The sequence below is a fragment of the Drosophila busckii genome, chromosome 3R (genome assembly GCF_011750605.1).
Source record: "Drosophila busckii strain San Diego stock center, stock number 13000-0081.31 chromosome 3R, ASM1175060v1, whole genome shotgun sequence".
Lineage (NCBI taxonomy): Eukaryota > Metazoa > Arthropoda > Insecta > Diptera > Drosophilidae > Drosophila > Drosophila busckii.
In genome coordinates, this window is record NC_046607.1 from 5817565 (window position 1) to 5834900 (window position 17336).

At 39.8% G+C, this 17336-nt stretch overlaps 8 protein-coding genes across 8 annotated transcripts; 3 read left to right on the forward strand and 5 right to left on the reverse strand.

The window, feature by feature from the left end:
* The first annotated feature begins 466 nt into the window (after nt 1-466).
* LOC108602036 (axoneme-associated protein mst101(2)) lies at nt 467-2133 on the forward strand. Its single transcript, XM_017990044.2, has 2 exons — nt 467-688; nt 752-2133. Exons 1-2 carry the CDS (start codon nt 514-516, stop codon nt 1933-1935), a joined length of 1359 nt encoding a protein of 452 aa, XP_017845533.2. The 5' UTR covers nt 467-513; the 3' UTR covers nt 1936-2133.
* Nucleotides 2134-2658: 525 nt separating this feature from the next.
* On the forward strand, nt 2659-4491 carry LOC108604269 (axoneme-associated protein mst101(2)-like). Its single transcript, XM_017993664.2, is given in 3 exon segments — nt 2659-2904; nt 2965-4330; nt 4332-4491. Coding segments are annotated over 3 exon segments (1641 nt in total). The 5' UTR covers nt 2659-2714; the 3' UTR covers nt 4417-4491.
* A 1437-nt stretch (nt 4492-5928) lies between these two features.
* On the reverse strand, nt 5929-7980 carry LOC108602100 (arrestin domain-containing protein 17). The gene is made up of 4 exons (XM_017990124.1): nt 7795-7980; nt 7212-7367; nt 6350-7156; nt 5929-6287 (listed from the first exon to the last, which is right to left on the reverse strand). The coding sequence occupies exons 1-4, from the start codon at nt 7907-7909 to the stop codon at nt 6136-6138; spliced, it is 1230 nt and encodes a 409-aa protein (XP_017845613.1). The 5' UTR covers nt 7910-7980; the 3' UTR covers nt 5929-6135.
* Nucleotides 7981-8252: 272 nt separating this feature from the next.
* On the reverse strand, nt 8253-9203 carry LOC108601551 (luciferin sulfotransferase). Its single transcript, XM_017989450.1, has one exon. The coding sequence runs from the start codon at nt 9201-9203 to the stop codon at nt 8253-8255; it is 951 nt and encodes a 316-aa protein (XP_017844939.1).
* A 381-nt stretch (nt 9204-9584) lies between these two features.
* LOC108601922 lies at nt 9585-12791 on the reverse strand. The gene is made up of 5 exons (XM_017989899.1): nt 11691-12791; nt 11459-11607; nt 10319-10598; nt 9859-10158; nt 9585-9774 (listed from the first exon to the last, which is right to left on the reverse strand). Exons 1-5 carry the CDS (start codon nt 12474-12476, stop codon nt 9694-9696), a joined length of 1596 nt encoding a protein of 531 aa, XP_017845388.1. The 5' UTR covers nt 12477-12791; the 3' UTR covers nt 9585-9693.
* A 583-nt stretch (nt 12792-13374) lies between these two features.
* On the reverse strand, nt 13375-14590 carry LOC108604683 (ADP-ribosylation factor-like protein 3). The gene is made up of 4 exons (XM_017994238.2): nt 14345-14590; nt 14147-14287; nt 13857-14093; nt 13375-13794 (listed from the first exon to the last, which is right to left on the reverse strand). The coding sequence occupies exons 1-4, from the start codon at nt 14489-14491 to the stop codon at nt 13657-13659; spliced, it is 663 nt and encodes a 220-aa protein (XP_017849727.1). The 5' UTR covers nt 14492-14590; the 3' UTR covers nt 13375-13656.
* LOC108604684 (ADP-ribosylation factor-like protein 3) lies at nt 14572-15664 on the reverse strand. Its single transcript, XM_017994240.1, has 4 exons — nt 15523-15664; nt 15144-15272; nt 14950-15081; nt 14572-14886 (listed from the first exon to the last, which is right to left on the reverse strand). Exons 1-4 carry the CDS (start codon nt 15523-15525, stop codon nt 14611-14613), a joined length of 540 nt encoding a protein of 179 aa, XP_017849729.1. The 5' UTR covers nt 15526-15664; the 3' UTR covers nt 14572-14610.
* A 77-nt stretch (nt 15665-15741) lies between these two features.
* LOC108604681 (RCC1 domain-containing protein 1) lies at nt 15742-17161 on the forward strand. Its single transcript, XM_017994237.1, has 4 exons — nt 15742-15859; nt 15933-16455; nt 16515-16590; nt 16660-17161. The coding sequence occupies exons 1-4, from the start codon at nt 15760-15762 to the stop codon at nt 17098-17100; spliced, it is 1140 nt and encodes a 379-aa protein (XP_017849726.1). The 5' UTR covers nt 15742-15759; the 3' UTR covers nt 17101-17161.
* Nucleotides 17162-17336: the final 175 nt, after the last annotated feature.

Below are 17336 nucleotides of genomic sequence, written 5' to 3' on the forward strand. Positions count from 1 at the left end.
TTAAATCATTATATGTGGGTGTTTGTAGTATATTTACATTTAATAGTTTAATACTTATTGTACAATGTATAATTGTGATTGCTAGTAAAGCAATAATAGATTTTTTTTGCACTGCAGCTGCTTTGTTGATTTAAAGTGCATATAAATTGTGATCAAAAGTTGCTTGTTCGCAATGACAATAGTTTTGGAATAAACTATTGACTATAAACAGAATAAAATAATTATGTTCTGCTTTTTGGTTTGACTACGCTTATTCTAAATACCTCAAACTCTACTTATCTTACTTGGGTAACGAATGATCATCTATATTGATTTTATAAGCATTTTTTTTTACATCAAATATTCTTGGTGAAAGATTTCAATGCAAAATGTTGAGGTATATTTTACAGATGCTATTAAACTTCACATTTTTTTCGAACTTTCCCTTGTTTGGACCTCTTCAAAATTATTAGTTATACAAAAAATTAATAAAAAGAATACAGCATAAATTAAGTACTTTTTTTTTGTTTCAAAATGTTTCGGCGTTCCGCAGTAATGTTGTGTAAAAACACACATGCACACATACGTGCATGTAATTGTTGTATGCAACCTATGATCAACTTTAGATTTAGATCGCTTTTATGCAACCAAATTGTACAGATGAACATGACGGACAATCTAAGTGTTTTACAGAAAGTTGTACCGGAAAGTAAGTATCTTCAATGGTCTATTTCAATTTCAAGTGCATTGGTAAAGGTTCTAAACATCATAGATTCAGTTAGTAAAGCTTCAGGATTGATTCAGCCTTCTGCTGGCCTTAAAAGTGCTGCGGATCCTTATGAAGGGGAGAAATACATTGCAAGCAAAGTAGACATTATTGAAAATCAGTGCATACAATTGGCTAGACAACTTAAAAGAGCCTGTAAAAGATTGCTGGAAGAGAAAAAGCGTAAGCAGATGGAAGATGAACAAAAGCCACAAAAACAAACTGAGATTACTTGCAAGGGAAAAGGTGGATCTAAATGTGGGGCAAAGGGAAAAAAAGGTGGCTCGAAAAAAGGTTGCAAAGGAAAGAAAAAGGGCAAGGACGCCCTTAAAAAGCAATGCCAGGCTCTAGCCAAGAAAGATAAAGCAAAGAAAGAAAAGGCAAAATGCAAGAAAATGGCTGATGCTGAGAAGCAAAAGAAGTTAAAAGCTCAATGCAAGAAAATGGCTGCAGCTGAGAAATGCAAAGGCAAAGGCAAGGGCAAAGGAAAAGGCAAGGGTAAAGGCAAAGGAAAAGGAAAGAAATGTGGCGGCAGTAAACAAGATAAGTTGAAGAAACAGTGCAAAGCTCTAGCCCAGAAAGATAAATGCAAGAAATTGGCTAATGCTGAAAAGAAAAAGAAAGCAGCGGCGAAATGTAAAAAATTGGCTGATGCTGAGAAGCAAAAGAAGTTAAAAGCACAATGCAAGAAATTGGCTGCAGCTAAGAAATGCAAAGGCAAAGGCAAGGGCAAAGGCAAGGGCAAGGGTAAAGGTAAAGGCAAAGGAAAAGGAAATAAATGTGGCGGCAGTAAACAAGATAAGTTGAAGAAACAGTGTCAAGCTCTAGCCAAGAAAGATAAAGCAAAAAAAGCTGCGGCAAAATGCAAGAAACTGGCCGCTGCTGAAAAGCAAAAGAAGCTCAAGGCGCGATGCAAGAAAATGGCTGAAGCTGCCAAATGCAAATCTAAGAAATCCAAAGGAAAGGGAAAAGGCAAGGGCAAAGGTAAAGGCAAAGGAAAAGGAAATAAATGTGGCGGCAGTAAACAAGATAAGTTGAAGAAACAGTGTCAAGCTCTAGCCAAGAAAGATAAAGCAAAAAAAGCTGCGGCAAAATGCAAGAAACTGGCCGCTGCTGAAAAGAAAAAGAAAGCAGCGGCGCAATGTAAAAAAATGGCTGAAGCTGAGAAATGTAAGAAAGGTAAGAAGTAAAGGCTGAAGAGAACTGAAGCGTTCATGTGCAGAATCCGGAATGCGCAATAGCATGTTACGTAATGTTTCCAGAAAACAGAAAAATAGTTCAGTAGTACTACGATCAAAAAGTAGCCACAGAATTAATGTAAGAGTAGAAAATAAAGCAATAAATATATTGTATGAATAAACAGAATTTGCTGAATATGCAAGCCATTGGTACGTATAAATATAATTCAATAAAAACAATCAATTTTGACAGTTTAATAAGCTGCCTATTTGATTGCCACCAAATTGATGTTACATATTTTCAGAAATAATGGTCTCTATAGAGGAAATTTCGAAAACAATGGATGAACATCAGGACGTTCGAATAAATTCAAAGAATGAAATTTGCATTTAGTTTGTGTGTATAGAAATTTTAATAATTACCAGCATATTTTATTAAGATATAAATAAATTTTTTTAAAAAATATTTCTAATTTTATCTTTTAAACGGTCCAAACGAAGTCATGCAAAAAGCTATGTATTTTATAAATATAGTTTCTCTGCAAACATAGAATCTGCGTTCAAAATCTAAGGTCAATACAATGCGTGCTGTTTAGTAAATCAAATATGCTGGGTTAAAGTTTTCATAGAAAAGCATACTTCAAATTATCAAATGCTTTTGACCGGCACTTTTTTTTCGATCTCCCCATGTTTAGACCTTTTCAAAATTTAAAGTAAAAAAAAAAAAAAATTTAGAAAAAAATTTAGAAAAAAAAATTCAGAACAAAAACCGGTAAAATAGTTTGGTTACAATGTTTGGGCGTACCGCATTAACATTAAGTAAAAATACTCAAGCGTACATACGCGCATGTAATTGTTGGATGCAACCAATAATCACCTTCAGATTAAGATCACTTCTATGCAATCGTATAGTGCAGTTAAACATTACAGATAATTTAAGTATTTTGCAAAAAAATAGTAAAGGTGTAGCTCCTCTGAAAAGTAAGTGTTTTGATCCCCGTTTTAATTATCTTGCTAAATTTATTAAAAACTCTAAAATAGAATCAACCAATAATGCAGCAGGATCAAAACATCTGCCTCGTGACATCAGCAATGAAACAGATAAGGAATGCCTTCTTAGCAAAAGAGACATTCTCGAGAATGAATGCAAAAAATTAGCCAAGCAACTAAAAAAAGCTTGCAAAAAATTACTGCATGAGGAGAAACGAAAACTGATCGAAATCGATCAAATGCCACAAAAGTCTGATATTAATTGCCAGCAAAAGCGTAATTATAAATGTGCGGCAAAAGGGAAAAAAACTAGCTCTAAAAAAGGGTGTAAGGCTAAAAAAGGAAAAAAGAATAAAAAGCAACAGCTGAAGAAACAGTGTCAGGAACAAGCTAAGAAAGAGAAAGAAAAGAAATTAAGAAAGCAATGCAAGAAAATGGCTGAAGCAGAAAAATGCAAGAAAATGGCTGCAGCTGAGAAATGTAAAGGAAAAGGAAAGAAAGGCAAAGGAAAGGCCAAGGGCAAAGGCAAAGGTAAAGGAAAGTTAAAGAAACAGTGTCAAGATCAAGCTGCGAAAGAAAAAGAAAATAAGTTAAGAGAACAATGCAAGAAAATGGCTGCAGCTGAGAAATGCAAGAAAATGGCTGCTGCTGAGAAATGTAAAGGAAAAGGAAAGAAAGGCAAGGGAAAGGCCAAAGGCAAAGGTAAAGGAAAGAAAGGTGACGCCGCGTGCAAGCAGCACCAGTTGAGGAAACAGTGTCAAGAACAAGCTGCGAAAGAAAAAGAAAAGAAATTAAGAGAGCAATGCAAGAAAATGGCTGAAGCCGAAAAATGCAAGAAAATGGCAGCAGCTGAGAAATGTAAAGGAAAAGGCAAGAAAGGCAAAGGCAAAGGAAAGAAGAGTGACGCTGCATGTAAGCAACAGCAGTTGAAGAAACAGTGTAAAGATCAAGCTGCGAAAGAAAAAGAAAATAAGTTAAGAGAACAATGCAAGAAAATGGCTGAAGCAGAAAAATGCAAGAAAATGGCTGCAGCTGAGAAATGTAAGAGCAAAGATAAGAAAGGCAAAGGTAGTGGAATAAAGGACAAGTCTAAAGATCCATGTGGAAAGCGAAAGTTGTTAATGCAGTGTAAGAAGCTTGCACAGCAAGAAAAGGAAAAGATATTACGAGCGCAATGCAAGAAAATGGCCGAAGCAGAAAAATGCAAGAAAATGGCAGCAGCTGAGAAATGTAAAGGAAAAGGGAAGAAAGGCAAAGGCAAAGGAAAGAAGAGCGACGCTGCATGTAAGCAACAGCAGTTGAAGAAACAGTGTAAAGATCAAGCTGCGAAAGAAAAAGAAAATAAGTTAAGAGAACAATGCAAGAAAATGGCTGCAGCTGAGAAATGCAAGAAAATGGCTGCAGCTGAGAAATGTAAAGGAAAAGGAAAGAAAGGCAAGGGAAAGGTCAAAGGCAAAGGGAAAGGAAAGAAAGGTGACGCCGCGTGTAAGCAGCAGCAGTTGAGGAAACAGTGTCAAAAACAAGCTGCGAAAGAAAAAGAAAAGAAATTAAGAGAGCAATGCAAGAAAATGGCTGAAGCCGAAAAATGCAAGAAAATGGCAGCAGCTGAGAAATGTAAAGGAAAAGGGAAGAAAGGCAAAGGCAAAGGAAAGAAGAGCGACGCTGCATGTAAGAAGAAATACCACCAGCAGTTGACCGAAACAGTGTAAAAGCTCATAGCTTGCGATTAAGAAAAGAAATAAGTCTTAAGAAACAATGCAAGAAAATGGCTGAAGCAGAAAAATGCAAAAAAATGGCTGCAGCTGAGAAATGTAAAGGAAAAGGGAAGAAGGGCAAAGGCAAAGGAAAGAAGAGCGACGCTGCATGTAAGCAACAGCAGTTGAAGAAACAGTGTAAAGATCAAGCTGCGAAAGAAAAAGAAAATAAGTTAAGAGAACAATGCAAGAAAATGACTGAAGCAGAAAAATGCAAGAAAATGGCTGAAGCTGAAAAGGAAAAGAAATTAAGAGAGCAATGCAAGAAATTGGCTGAAGCAGAGAAATGTAAGCCAAAAAAATCAAAGAATAAAGGAAAAGGTGAAGGAAAAGAAGAGAAAGCAAAGCAGCAATGCAAGAAAATGGCAGATGCTGAGAAGGAAAAGAAATTAAGAGCGGAATGCAAGAAAATGGCCGAAGCGGAGAAATGCAAGAAAAAGGCTGATGCTGGGAAAAGCAAAGGAAATGGTAAACAACAAAATTTAAAGAAACAGTGTCAAGAGAATGCTAAGAAAGAGAAAGAAAAGAAATTAAGACAGAAATGCAAAAAACTGGCTGAAGCTGAGAAATGTAAGCCTAAAAGATCGAAGAACGCAGAAGCTGAAAAGGAAAAGAAATTAAGAAAGCAATGCAAAAAATTGGCTGAAGCTGAAAAGGAAAAGAAATTAAGAGAGCAATGCAAGAAGCTGGCTAAAGAAAGCAAATGTAAATCAAAAGATTCTAGTATAAAGGAGAACTTAAAAGATCAATGCAAAATTTTAGCTAAAAGAAAATTGGCGGAGTTGCAAACGCTTGAAACGTTAAAAAAACAATGTAAAAAATTATCTCAAAAGAAGTCTAATCTGATGAAACAATGCAAAAGACTAGCTGAAAAAAGGAAGTGTAATTCAAAAGGAAAACAGGCAGAAAATTCAGTCAAGTTAACCATGCAAGAGAGGCCAAAGAAAAAATTAGATGCTGGCGATGATGATTGTTGCGGAGTACTCGACGAACGTGCACGAAGGCGAGAAGAAGGAAGGAAATTAAGAGAAGAATGCAAGAAACTAGCTCAGCAAAAACCTAGATGTAGTTAAAAAATATAAGTTTTTAATATGTACAAGAGTTAACAAAACTATAAATTTAATAATTAACCTATATAAGTAGTCTTTTTCTTAATTATGGTAATTGTTTTATGTTAAAAAATTTGATCACTCCAGTGATTCCACGGCAAATACATTTTATGTAGTAGTACTCTAAAAAAAACTCGTAGGTAATTATTTGTCTTTGAGAAAAATATATAATCGTTTATTGAGTTTAATTGAGATTACAAAATTGACTAACATTGCTTTTTGTGCGTAATAACATGTTTGCTTTCAACTGGACGGAAAGCTTAGAGATAAATGCGAAATTAAAAAACCGCAAATAGAGATAAATGAATGAACTTACACTTTGAAATACTTTTCAAATTGTGTATATTTAAAACATGAATTTAAGGGCTTTTTGGCGGGGCCGTAGCGTTGTTAAACTGAAATGTTGGATAGCGCGGTGCAAAGGTGTTGTCTCCAATAATTTGTGTGTGCTCATTATCATCTTTGCCGGCAATAGCACCTCGATATTCAGTTTCTACAAACTGCGGTGGAGCTGCAAGAAAACATGAACCAATTAATTCAACCTTCATTGCAATACAAAATAATTGCACTTACGTATATTGGGATAAAGTGCACCACCAGCACTATCAGCCACATTCCATCCAAGAGCCCCGCCCAAGTTAGCATCTCCGGATGCGCTTGCTGGACTTACAGGCTGTGTAGGTGCTAATGAAGGATCTTCTGCCTGTGGTCTCAGCGACGCCAATGGAATGGTGCCCAATGTAATTGGTATTTTGCCGGTTAAATTTCTGTGCGGTCCGCTGACATCGCACTCTACATGCAAATCATAATCTAATGCTATTATGCCACAATTGAGCAGATTGGTTGGTGGCAGTGCTGGTATCTCCATTTGTTGTGTATATGTGTGAGAGTCTCCGCCGTTTACAGGCCCAACGCTGAGCTGGGCAATAATTACTTTGGTCTCGCGCTTTTCACTACGGGGTTGATTCGTATGAAAAGTAACAAGTTTTCTCAACTCGAACTTGACAGCCGTTAGATTCACATTACTGGAGTTGTCCACCTCACAAGTTATGGGCAACGTTTGTCCCGACACATAACCAGTCTGAGGTAGTCTTGTTATGACAGCTAGCGGCCCAGAACGGCAGCAAAAACAACAAAAAGCTTTTTCCAACTCGAGCTTGGATGGTTCTTTAACACGTGGATTGAGATTCAAGTCAACAGGCGCAATAACCGTAAAAGCCATTTTCATATCCTGATCGAACTTCCAAGGCCGATCTAATGTTACTTTAATTGTATAGCGCACATGCCCGAACTCGCCCTCAAATGATGAAGGTAAAGTGGGCGGCAAGGCACACGTGAATGGGTACGTGTGAGTGCCAGGTGGAAGCTCAGTTTCCGAACCTACAATGTTAGAAAGTTGGTGAAGTTAATATTTTATTATTTGTTTATCACTTACTGTTCTTTCCACCAAGTAAATAGTACTGGATCTTAAAGTATTCCTCATGTCCCTTCAGATTTGTAATCTCGTTCTCAGTCTTACCCTCGCTTGTCGTTACGTTGCGCTCCTCCGTCCACTCCGTGTTAGCCTCGCCCAAGAAACGTATGATAATGCCTTGAATGATAGTGTAACAAACAAGTGGTGTGTGAGTATTTTGTTTGTTGAGAAACAACAATTTGAGGTCGCCGCTTCTCTGCTGCCCGGTAGCTATAAATAACACACTGCTGCGACGCATGTTAAGTTTCTAGTAGATGACATCATCGCCATCAGCATCATATCGCAGTCCCCCCTTACAAGTGGGCCTTGTTCAAAATATTTAAAGAATTCCACATAAATTTATGCCAAACCTTACTTACTACCTTCACCATTAATTGATGCCGGCTTTTTTTTACATATTCATATTCAATTATAGTATAGAATTCCATTGACATTCCGTCATACCTATGAGTAATACGGGCGCAGCTTCAAGTCTATACGCACCAATTCATAGACGTATAGTATGCATGTGTGTTTAAATATAATATTTATTTATTGTTGTTACCTCGAACTTTCTTTGGCGAATCGAAAGTAAAGTTAGCTTGTCCATTTATTGTTTGCCCAGCATAGTATGTATTCCATGGATTGTCCAGTTGCACCTCGCAGCCTTTTAGACCCATTTTATAATAAGCGTACTAACGTAGGAGTTTACAAAAGTCAGACAAAACAATAACAACAAAGTTACTTTCCTATTTAGATACTTTACAGTGGAACAAAAACTAACAGACACAAAGAGTTAACAGAAAATGTTAACAGTAAACTAACAACGCAAATGGTTGGCAACGCAAACTTTACATGTCTGGCAACGCTAATTTTAAATTTTAATCTTATATTGAACAGCCGCTAATTTTTAAATTTGTATTTATTACAAGTTTGTTTTTTCAAAAGTCATATAAATGGGAATACAAATAATATTTATTAATAGTTAATTAATATAAAGAGTGCATGAAATGGCTTTACAATCTATTCATAATCGAATTTTAAGCCACTGCCACGCAAATGATCTTCACTCCACGCATCAAATCGTGCAGACATTTCATCAGTCATATGATTTTGCCAGTCGCCAATTTTACCATTACGTATAAACTTTGTTTCCCCTTGTGGTAGAATCTTCTCCAAGTTTATGGCCTGATTGCTCTGCATGCTGTCGAATTTGAGATGCTCACAAATTCGCTGCATACTCCTTTCATTGATTAAATCGGAGACATTTAAGAAATTAGCGCAACGACGCACTACAGCAGGCAGATCGTGTATCATGTCTTCATATTTGATAAAAAGTACATTGTCATCAAAGCTGCGTTTCCAGAATGGCAATACATGCTTCCAATACGAGCCCATGGGCGTGTGGCCGCTAAGGAATAAGTCCACAAATTGATCAAAGTCACCAGTAATGTTATGCAACAGCGTGCAATAGTGATAGTAGGAAACACACAGATCCTTGGGATTACGCGCCGTATACACAATTTTCGGCTTGACACTATCGAATTGCTCGGGCAACAACTGCCAGGAGAGATGCGATCGTGCATAGCGTGGATGTGGCAAATTACGCACCAGGTCCACTGTATTGCCAAATGACTCCGCCACCCACTGATGGTGATCCGTGCTAAACAAAGCTGACAACTCAATCATGGGTGAACGCATTCCCAGCGGCTGTTTGGCTGCCTCATAGTCTAGCTTATGACCCAGCAGCCAGACCATTTCTTGTGCCCACGTCGAGCCAGTGCGTGGATACGACACCATCCAGACATCGTCTTCGTAGACAGGCAGTCGACGTATAGACTCGCCCAGCTCGACAAATTTACGTGGAATGATCAGCTGATCCGGCAGCACCTCCACAAAGCAATCCTGGACGGGAAATATTGCATTGGTGCGCCGCACAATATCCGCATCGAGTTCCCGATAAGTTAGCTGCATGGCGTTGTTTGTTTGGAACGTCGGCGTTGATGTTGATGCTGCTGCACTGACTGCAGTCGACTGACGCTAACTCTGGCATCGACTCCAAGTGGAAAGTGAGCCCAAGCGTGTGGTGAAAGTGACTCTAACGGGAAATGACTACTACACACAGCTTAGAGTGCTTTTCCGCAAGTTGAACTTGTCTTAAGCAGTAAACAATATTTGCCATTTGCCAAAACCGGCTAACGGCAATTGTTGCTGGCGTTTGCCAAGTGCAATAGCCTTAAGAAATATTTATTTTATTCAAGATTTGCTTAAACAAATGAAAGAATTCGTTGTTGCACTCTTTAATGAGCAGTTCAAAATTCAAAAATGACTCAATTTATATTAAAAGTTTATTGCAATTCGTAATACTATGTACACAATGAAATCTTTATTTCAATTACAGCTAAATCGTCTTAAATGAGCACACTTAACAGTCATCGCTAGTTTGGGGCTTGGATATGCGCAACTACAATTCGTTGTGAATATATTCCGTGGTCACCTTAGCCTCGCCCTCATGGAAGCCATTGCAGTCAACTGGGAATTTTGTCTATATTTTTTTTTTTGTTTGTTTATAACGGTTACAATTAGATTGAGATATGCGGTTAAACGGATGCCAGATTGCTAGACTCACCTCGCAATTATATGGCGCATTGATTACACCAAATAGCGTCCAGAATGGTGTACCGGTTTCAGTGCTAATGAAGATCGCTGCACCCATGCTACCGATCTTAACAATTTTCGGACTAACGCCGGCCATCAAGCCGCCAGCCGACGTTGCTGAGTTTCTCTGTATCGATTGCTGCTGCTGCTGCTGTTGCTCTTGTTGCTCCAAAGCAGCTGCATTTAGCTGGCAGAGCACATACCGATCGCATTGCGGTGTCTTCGAGATGTATCTGTAGGCGCGATGTACTTTTAGCACCGGTTCGATAACCTGTTCACAAGCGAGCAAAACAAAAAACAGTAACAGAAATACAAATAGAAATAGAAGAGAAAATCGTAATTAATTTAATTTGTGCCAGTTGTGTATTGTATGTGTTAATTGCTGCCAAGCCAAGCCAAGCAGCCAAATTCCTAGAGCTCTTCATGCTTACCTCCAGATTTAGTGTATCCGTTAATCTATCACTGATCTCAGTGGCATTGAACTGCAGCAGGCCACGTGCTTGGCCCAGTTTAAGCAGTTCCTTAGCGTAGCCAACAGCTGGTTTAACGTACTGACGCGAATCGATTTTCACATTCAAATGGTGTTTGGCAACGTGGTCCAATAGATTGGAAATTGTCTCGCTTGGGCGTGCTGGATCGAAGTGAGTTTGTCTGGGATAACCTTGACTCTTCAAAAGGCCATTAAACATGATCTGTGCTGTCTGGAAATATCTACGGAAAAAGCGCATTCAAGATGATGATGAGTTATTGTTGTCCAGAATAATAATAGTAATTTTTTTTTTAAACTTTGTTTACAATGACGCAGCAATGGCAAAGGCAAGTGAAAGGGCGCGCTTAGAAAGTGGAAGTATTTTTTTCTCTTCTCTATTATTTTTCTATTGCTTGGAGCGGCGCTTGCCAAACTCAAGCAATTTTAGCTTGAGTATATATTTATGTATCTTGACCCAAATAGTCTGAAAAAACGGCATGAAATATTGTACTTGGGCTTTGCCTTTGGCATACTTCCTTAACAAACCGGTTATTTGGCTCTTAATGAAGCGTTCTGGCTCTTCGCAGCTTGTTTTGTTTATTTATTTTTAAGCTGCCAACGCGACTTTGTAACTGTAGCGAAGAGATACGAACAGCTACGGTTTAAGCCCAGCCCCAAATCGTCTGGAATTCGTATTGAAATTGGAGTTGGACTTGGTCTGCTTTTGTTGACCACTACGATTAACAGTCATGTTCTAAAAAGCGTCAACACACACACATACACACGAATACATACACACCAAAAAAAAGTGTGTCAAAAGGTAAACGTAGCCTGGCTTCAAACATGTTCGATGGCCAAACAGGTAGCGTAGCTAGCGTAACGGTAACTCTTTAGAGCCAGCTGGCCAGCCATGCACTCGCAATTGTATTACGATTAAACGCTTTAGTATCACGGGTAGGTGCTAAACTGTCACAAACCGTTAAGCAAGCAAATCGTGACCACGCAATGCACATCCACATCCACATCCTCACCTGAGTTACGTGGGTAAATGAACCCATTTACGCTCTTATATGTACTTATATGTGTTTTGCTTTGGACTCACCTTAGATAGTTCTCGGGATTAGCAAAGTAGCTGGCCCAATCGGCTAGATATAGTGTGGCGGACTTAATCCACCGACGACGGAAGGATTGATTGTTCAGCGACTCGAAGAGCTTGTCATAGTCCACTTTGCCATCGCGTCCCTTGAATCCCTATTAAAAATATTAACAAATATATAAGAATAGTTTAAGTAAGGCGTTTTTGTTTAATTCAATTTTCGCTTATATCAACTTACCTTCATGATCTTGTTAACACCTGATTTTTCATAGAGTGCATCAGCCAGCTCCGAGTTGGAGAAATGATCCCACAGCACATGAATGTGCTCCAAGAAGGGCGGCAACACCCAGGCATGACTCTTGTGGCGCTCCTGTGTGTGCTGACCCTCGGGACCAGCAAAAGAACTAACAGCCTGCATTATCAATGGCAACAGATTCATGAACCCATTCTCCGTTTCTGGCTCCTGCTCTGTGGCGCGCTTTTGTTGATGATGCGTAGTCGTTGCAGTTTTCTCACCGCCTCCCTGTGTGTTCATAAAAGCCGAGGCCACCTGCAAAATGGTGTCCAAGCCAATGCCAGAGCCGCTGCCGCCGGAGTTGCTGCGCTTCTGCGCGCCATCAGACTCATCATCATCGCTTTGAGTAAACATCTCCAGCACATTGCCTATGATGGATGGATCAAAGCCACCACCGCCGCCGCCGCCAGCAGCATTGCCGCCACGCGCATTGTTGGCCAACAGACTGCCCAAGCCAGACAAGATTTGCATGGCGCCACCGCCAGCTGCGCCGCCAGATTTGCCATTAGCCTGCATAAAGCTCCCCACAAGAGAGGCCACGCCCGCTAGGCCAGCGCCTGCGCCACCGCCACCACCGGCTGCACCACCGCCATTCTGATTGGACAGCGCTTCCTGAATGAACATGGAAGCCATATCCAGCAGCGGGTTCGACTCATCCTCGCTAGCCAAATGGCCATAGGGCTGCGCGCAGAGTAGCGCCAGCACTAAAAACGCTCGTTTAACATACATTGTGTCTACTATTTTTTTTTTTTTTGTTTTTTTTGTTGGCAGGAACTTTCACAATCACACACTTGAGATACTTTTGTGCTGTTGTTGGGCTCAATTAAACAACGCAGCGGCGGCGACAACAACAACAACGCGAACGACGCTTCACTGCGCACACGTCGCTGGAATTGCAATCAAAAAATGACTAAAGGCCGCTCTGCTGCTGCTGCTCTTCTTCTTCTTCAACAACAATTTCTTTATTGCCGTTTGTGTGTATATTTATTTCTATTTGTTAACAGCGTTCACAGCTAAGCACAGCCAGCACCAACGAAAACTTTCTTTCTACTGCGGCACTGAGTCAGTTTGTAACACTTCTTAAGCCGCCTGTCTGGGCCAAGCGTAAGATCTGCAAGTGCACGCTCTCTCTCTATCTCTCTTTTTTTTTCTGACACAGCGACAGCTGTGATTCGAGCTGGTTACTCTCTCAATTTACCCACTCTTTCGCTGGTTATTCTTTACGCCTGCGCTTTACGTCCACGTCAGTTTGCTGCTGACACACACACACACTCACACACACACCAATACCCAGAGCCATGTTCTCGAGTGTTGTTTGGATTAAACTTTGTTTATGCTTTACCCACTTTCTTTTCACACACAAGCTGTAGCTCTGCTCTTTTCAAGTTGGTAATGTAGCTTTGTTTTGGCTCACTCTAGCAGCTCGCTATGTAAACTGCTATTAAAGTTAGTACAAACGTATATACTATGTAAATATTATGTATTGATTGCTGTATATACAAACATTACACTGTAATCTTACAAAGTTTTGAATGAAGCTAACACACACACAAATATGCAAATACGCTTCTGTGTGTGCATGAGAATCAGTGCTGCTGAACGTAAATAGAAACTCTAGTTACTCATGCTTGCTAAACTTTATTAAATCATACACTTATTCATTTATTATGAAGACTGGTATAAAGTGTGTAACAAAGTTCGTTGTGTTATTTCTCTTTCATTCTCCATTTACATTTTTTATGCAAATTTAATCAGACAATATCGAAGGCATAGCACATGATTATTTGTCTTTTGAAATTCTTTCATTTCATTTCTTTTTTTTTTTTTTTTGTTACTCTGTTGTGTGCTATGACCCATTTTTATACTAAATTCGAAAAGAAGCAGATTGAATTGTGCCCATTACATAAATTTAGTATGTCTCTATTTGTTGCTGGGGCTTATCTAGTGGACATGTGCGACCAAAAATCAAAGCAGGAAATAGAATCTTGCGAGCATAGCTTGGCGGCTCTAACTTCTTCAAGTTCTTGAACATCCAATCAACGATCAACTGTAAAAGTAACAACATTAACTAACCTACTAAATATATTTATAGAACTGCAGGCTGCTTACATCAATGTTAGTGCAAGTCAATGCGGAGCATTCTAGTACCTGCCAAGCACGGCCTTCCAAGTGCTTGAGACCCAATAGCTCAGCAATAAAGGATGCAGGCATTGCACCTGACATATCCTGTTTATTGGCCAACACAAGAAGCGGCACATTGCGCATACGTTCATCCAACAGGACATTGCACAGTTCACAGCGTGCCTCACTTAGCCGCGATCCATCCGTGCTATCAATTACGTAGATCTGCTTAAATAAGTTAGCAGATAAGTTTAAATCAATATGCAATTGTAATTTACCAAAGCTTTTGTTTGCTGGAAAAATAAATGCCAGAACTTTCGTACTCTTGGCTGACCGCTTATATCCCGCATGCAAATCTTTATACCATTAATTTTTAAGTGCTTTTCGGTAAAATCGCGTGTGGGTGTAATGTGCTTCAACTAGAGTTATGTATCAGAGAATATCGAGAATATATAAATTGTATTACTATATCTTACAGTATCTTCTTGCTCTAAACTCAAACGCGCTACTAATGTTGTTTTGCCGGAATTATTTAGACCCAGAAATAAAAGATAATACTTCCTTGAATGCTTGGGCCATACTTTGCGCCATAGTGAATTGAGAGCTTTATAAATTTTTGGCATTTATGTATGTATATGTATGTAATCAAAGTGTAAAAGAAGTGTACGTTTAAATGAATGCCTACTTAATTGAGTCGCTCAAATATTTTTGAAAGATTTTATATTTTAGCACACATATATAACTACTTTTTCATGTTTTTGCAGACCCAGTCCATGCCTTCCTTAATGCCAGTTCCATCGACTGCTGTACAGGCCTTGATTTCCCATGTGCGCTCTTCCAGCCGCGTTAGATTCAAAGATACCGCCACTTCGGATGCAGTCAAGGCTTCAGGCAAGTCCTGCTTGTTGGCAAACACCAGCAGTGGAACCTTCTTTAAGCGATTGTCCATCAGAATCTCAAAAAGTTCATTGCCCGCCTCTAAAAGCCGGGTACGATCCGTGCAGTCGATTACGTAGATCTGTAGACAACAAAAGATTATGCTTAATAAAACTCAGCTGATTTTTATTTAACGAAACTATACCAGAACATCCGTATTGGCAAAATAGTTCTTCCAATACGGTCGTATCTTCCATTGACCACCAATATCCCACACATTCAACTTGAAGCCATCAGCTGCTACAGATTTAATGTTAAAGCCCGCTGTTGGTGTCACCTGTAGAGCAGTTTAACAATTAATAGGCCAAAGACGTACATATGTCCAGCAATTTTACTTACCGTTGTTATATCCTCAGATGCTAATTGCTTAAGTATTGTTGTTTTGCCGGCGTTGTCCAACCCAAGCAGCAAAATACGCGCTTCCTTGTCCGGGTTTGGTCGCAGTTTGCGTAGAAGCGATAACAGACCCTAAAAGGCAATTAGATATATTATTTGAATTTAGCGCGCAATGTGCTGCATATCTCTGTTTTCGCTTTACAACACTAATTTGAACATTTTATTTAGTTGTGTGACAACTCTGTTGATTTCGCGCTTCGTTGCTATGGCAACAAATTACAGTAAACAAATTTTGATTTAATTGTGTAACAAAAACCAATTTCACCATTGCAAATTGTCAAACACGAACATCGATTGCATAGGGCGGTTCAGCTACACCTACCATGCTATTAAATTACTATAACAACAACAATCAGACGTCTGGCACGATCGGTAAAAATTTGTTTGCTAACACGGCACTGAAACAATTTGGAAACCACCACCAAACAGCGAGAACGACAACATTACAGGTGCAATGCTATCTAGATACTAAACAACGTTAGAAACTACAGAAGCAACAGTCCACCCCGCCGCCGTAGCTAAGGCAACGCCAACCGACCGTTTGTCGTGCAAACGGAAGATGCGCCAGTTACTATTTACGGGCTTCAATGCATTTGGGCAGCACAATGAAAACAACAAAAGCAGTGGCCGCACTTCCGCTCGCGTTAACGGCTTTACAGGTTTGTAATTAGCACCAGTTTTAACACTTTTTTATAAAATATTCAAGCTATTGATTATCCTTTTCGACAACAGAAATAGTCGAACCCGGCAACAATGATGATTCACAACTAATAGTTGCGTTGAGCTGGCGCTATACGGCCTATGCGCTGGGCAGTAAACTGTGGCTGCGTGGCTTGCTTAACTGCGAGCCAATTGAGTGCCTGGAGCTGGAAGCACCTGCTGCCGTGAGAGCTTTGGCTGCTTGTGATCAGCATTGCTTGGTGTTGCTACAAACTGGAGCACTTTTTAAGCTGCTACCCAAATTGGGCGCCAATTTGCAGTCCATATTGCTAGAGACTGCGGCTAGCACCACGACTGGCACTAAGCGCAATATATTTGGCCAAGCCAAAACGGAGACTGCCAACGTTATAACACATATTGCCTGCGGCTCACACATTAATGTAGCTGTTAGTGCTGCAAATGCTGTCTATAGCATTCCCAGTTTTCTGCATCAATTTCCACAGCGTCAATGGCGTGTGCAACAGTTGACATGTGGCAATGAGCATGCGCTTTTGCTCAATGGCAATGGCGATGTCCATGCCTGGGGTAGTGGACTGTAAGTTAAGATTCTTGGGCAACAAACAGAAATATAAATAATCGAAATTATCTTTGCAGACGCGGACAATTGGGCCAGCAGACGCTTAGTGTGGAAGAAACGCCGCAGCTTGTTGAGGCGCTAGCTGGCATCAAAGTAAATATTAAGCTAGTTAATCAGCATAACTCTATCTTTATTTAAATTGCTAATCAACATTCGATGCAGATAACACACATTGCCGCTGGCGCTTGGCACTCGGCAGCAATCTCTGCTTTTGGCGATTTGTATACCTGGGGTTATAACTCAAATGGTCAGCTGGGCATGCGCGTTATGAAGCGTGATAGTCTGCTCAAAGAGCCTGCAGTTTATCCACTGCCACAGCTGCACGATTTGCCAGCTTGTTGTGCTCAGTTGGAGGACGACGCAGCTGCTGCTGCTGATGAAGCTTGCGCTCCTCTCAAAGTATTTTGTGGTGCTAGGCATACATTGATTATGCGTCGTTGTGGCCGCTTGTGGGCCTGTGGTTGGTGTGCACATGGTCAGCTGGGCACGCACATAAGCCAGCTGAACTATTTGGATGCATTTGAGGCTGTTAATGATGTTTGTAAGGATGAAAGTTATGATGTTATATGTGGACCTTGGGCAACTATATTGATGTGCATGTAAGTAAAGTATGCATATTGCATGTATATCAGAGTGTGTCCAATGAATCAATAAATATATATTAAGCATGCCTTTTATGAGTATTAAATAAGATGTGGACAATGTATTCTGTTTCACAGATTCAAATGTGTCGCGCCTATTTGCTTATCAAACATGTTTGAGCAATACATGCTCGAGCTGCGCTTTGCTCAATGACAAAAGCTGATATGTTTATAAATTTAAAACTCTTCTATAAATTA

Excerpts from the sequence above, each read along its gene's own strand:
- LOC108604683 (XM_017994238.2), bottom strand. The coding sequence starts at position 14,491 with ATGCCAAAAATTTATAAAGCTCTCAATTCACTATGGCGCAAAGTATGG. Across the intron at positions 14,094-14,146 it reads TCCAGCAAACAAAAGCTTTG|ATCTACGTAATTGATAGCAC; the intron begins GTAAATTACAAT and ends TTATTTAAGCAG. Across the intron at positions 13,795-13,856 it reads TGACTTGCACTAACATTGAT|TTGATCGTTGATTGGATGTT; the intron begins GTAAGCAGCCTG and ends TTACTTTTACAG.
- LOC108602036 (XM_017990044.2), top strand. The coding sequence starts at position 514 with ATGTTTCGGCGTTCCGCAGTAATGTTGTGTAAAAACACACATGCACAC. Across the intron at positions 689-751 it reads ACAGAAAGTTGTACCGGAAA|ATTCAGTTAGTAAAGCTTCA; the intron begins GTAAGTATCTTC and ends TAAACATCATAG.
- LOC108604684 (XM_017994240.1), bottom strand. Across the intron at positions 15,082-15,143 it reads CATCTGAGGATATAACAACG|GTGACACCAACAGCGGGCTT; the intron begins GTAAGTAAAATT and ends ACTGCTCTACAG. Across the intron at positions 14,887-14,949 it reads TTGCCAATACGGATGTTCTG|ATCTACGTAATCGACTGCAC; the intron begins GTATAGTTTCGT and ends TGTTGTCTACAG.
- LOC108601922 (XM_017989899.1), bottom strand. The coding sequence starts at position 12,476 with ATGTATGTTAAACGAGCGTTTTTAGTGCTGGCGCTACTCTGCGCGCAG. Across the intron at positions 10,599-11,458 it reads AATCCCGAGAACTATCTAAG|ATATTTCCAGACAGCACAGA; the intron begins GTGAGTCCAAAG and ends CTTTTTCCGTAG. Across the intron at positions 9,775-9,858 it reads ATGCGCCATATAATTGCGAG|ACAAAATTCCCAGTTGACTG; the intron begins GTGAGTCTAGCA and ends AAAAAAATATAG.
- LOC108601551 (XM_017989450.1), bottom strand. The coding sequence starts at position 9,203 with ATGCAGCTAACTTATCGGGAACTCGATGCGGATATTGTGCGGCGCACC.
- LOC108602100 (XM_017990124.1), bottom strand. The coding sequence starts at position 7,909 with ATGGGTCTAAAAGGCTGCGAGGTGCAACTGGACAATCCATGGAATACA. Across the intron at positions 7,368-7,794 it reads TTCGCCAAAGAAAGTTCGAG|GCATTATCATACGTTTCTTG; the intron begins GTAACAACAATA and ends CTATCATTCAAG. Across the intron at positions 6,288-6,349 it reads TGCACTTTATCCCAATATAC|CTCCACCGCAGTTTGTAGAA; the intron begins GTAAGTGCAATT and ends GTTTTCTTGCAG.
- LOC108604681 (XM_017994237.1), top strand. The coding sequence starts at position 15,760 with ATGCGCCAGTTACTATTTACGGGCTTCAATGCATTTGGGCAGCACAAT. Across the intron at positions 15,860-15,932 it reads TCGCGTTAACGGCTTTACAG|AAATAGTCGAACCCGGCAAC; the intron begins GTTTGTAATTAG and ends TTTCGACAACAG. Across the intron at positions 16,591-16,659 it reads AGGCGCTAGCTGGCATCAAA|ATAACACACATTGCCGCTGG; the intron begins GTAAATATTAAG and ends CATTCGATGCAG.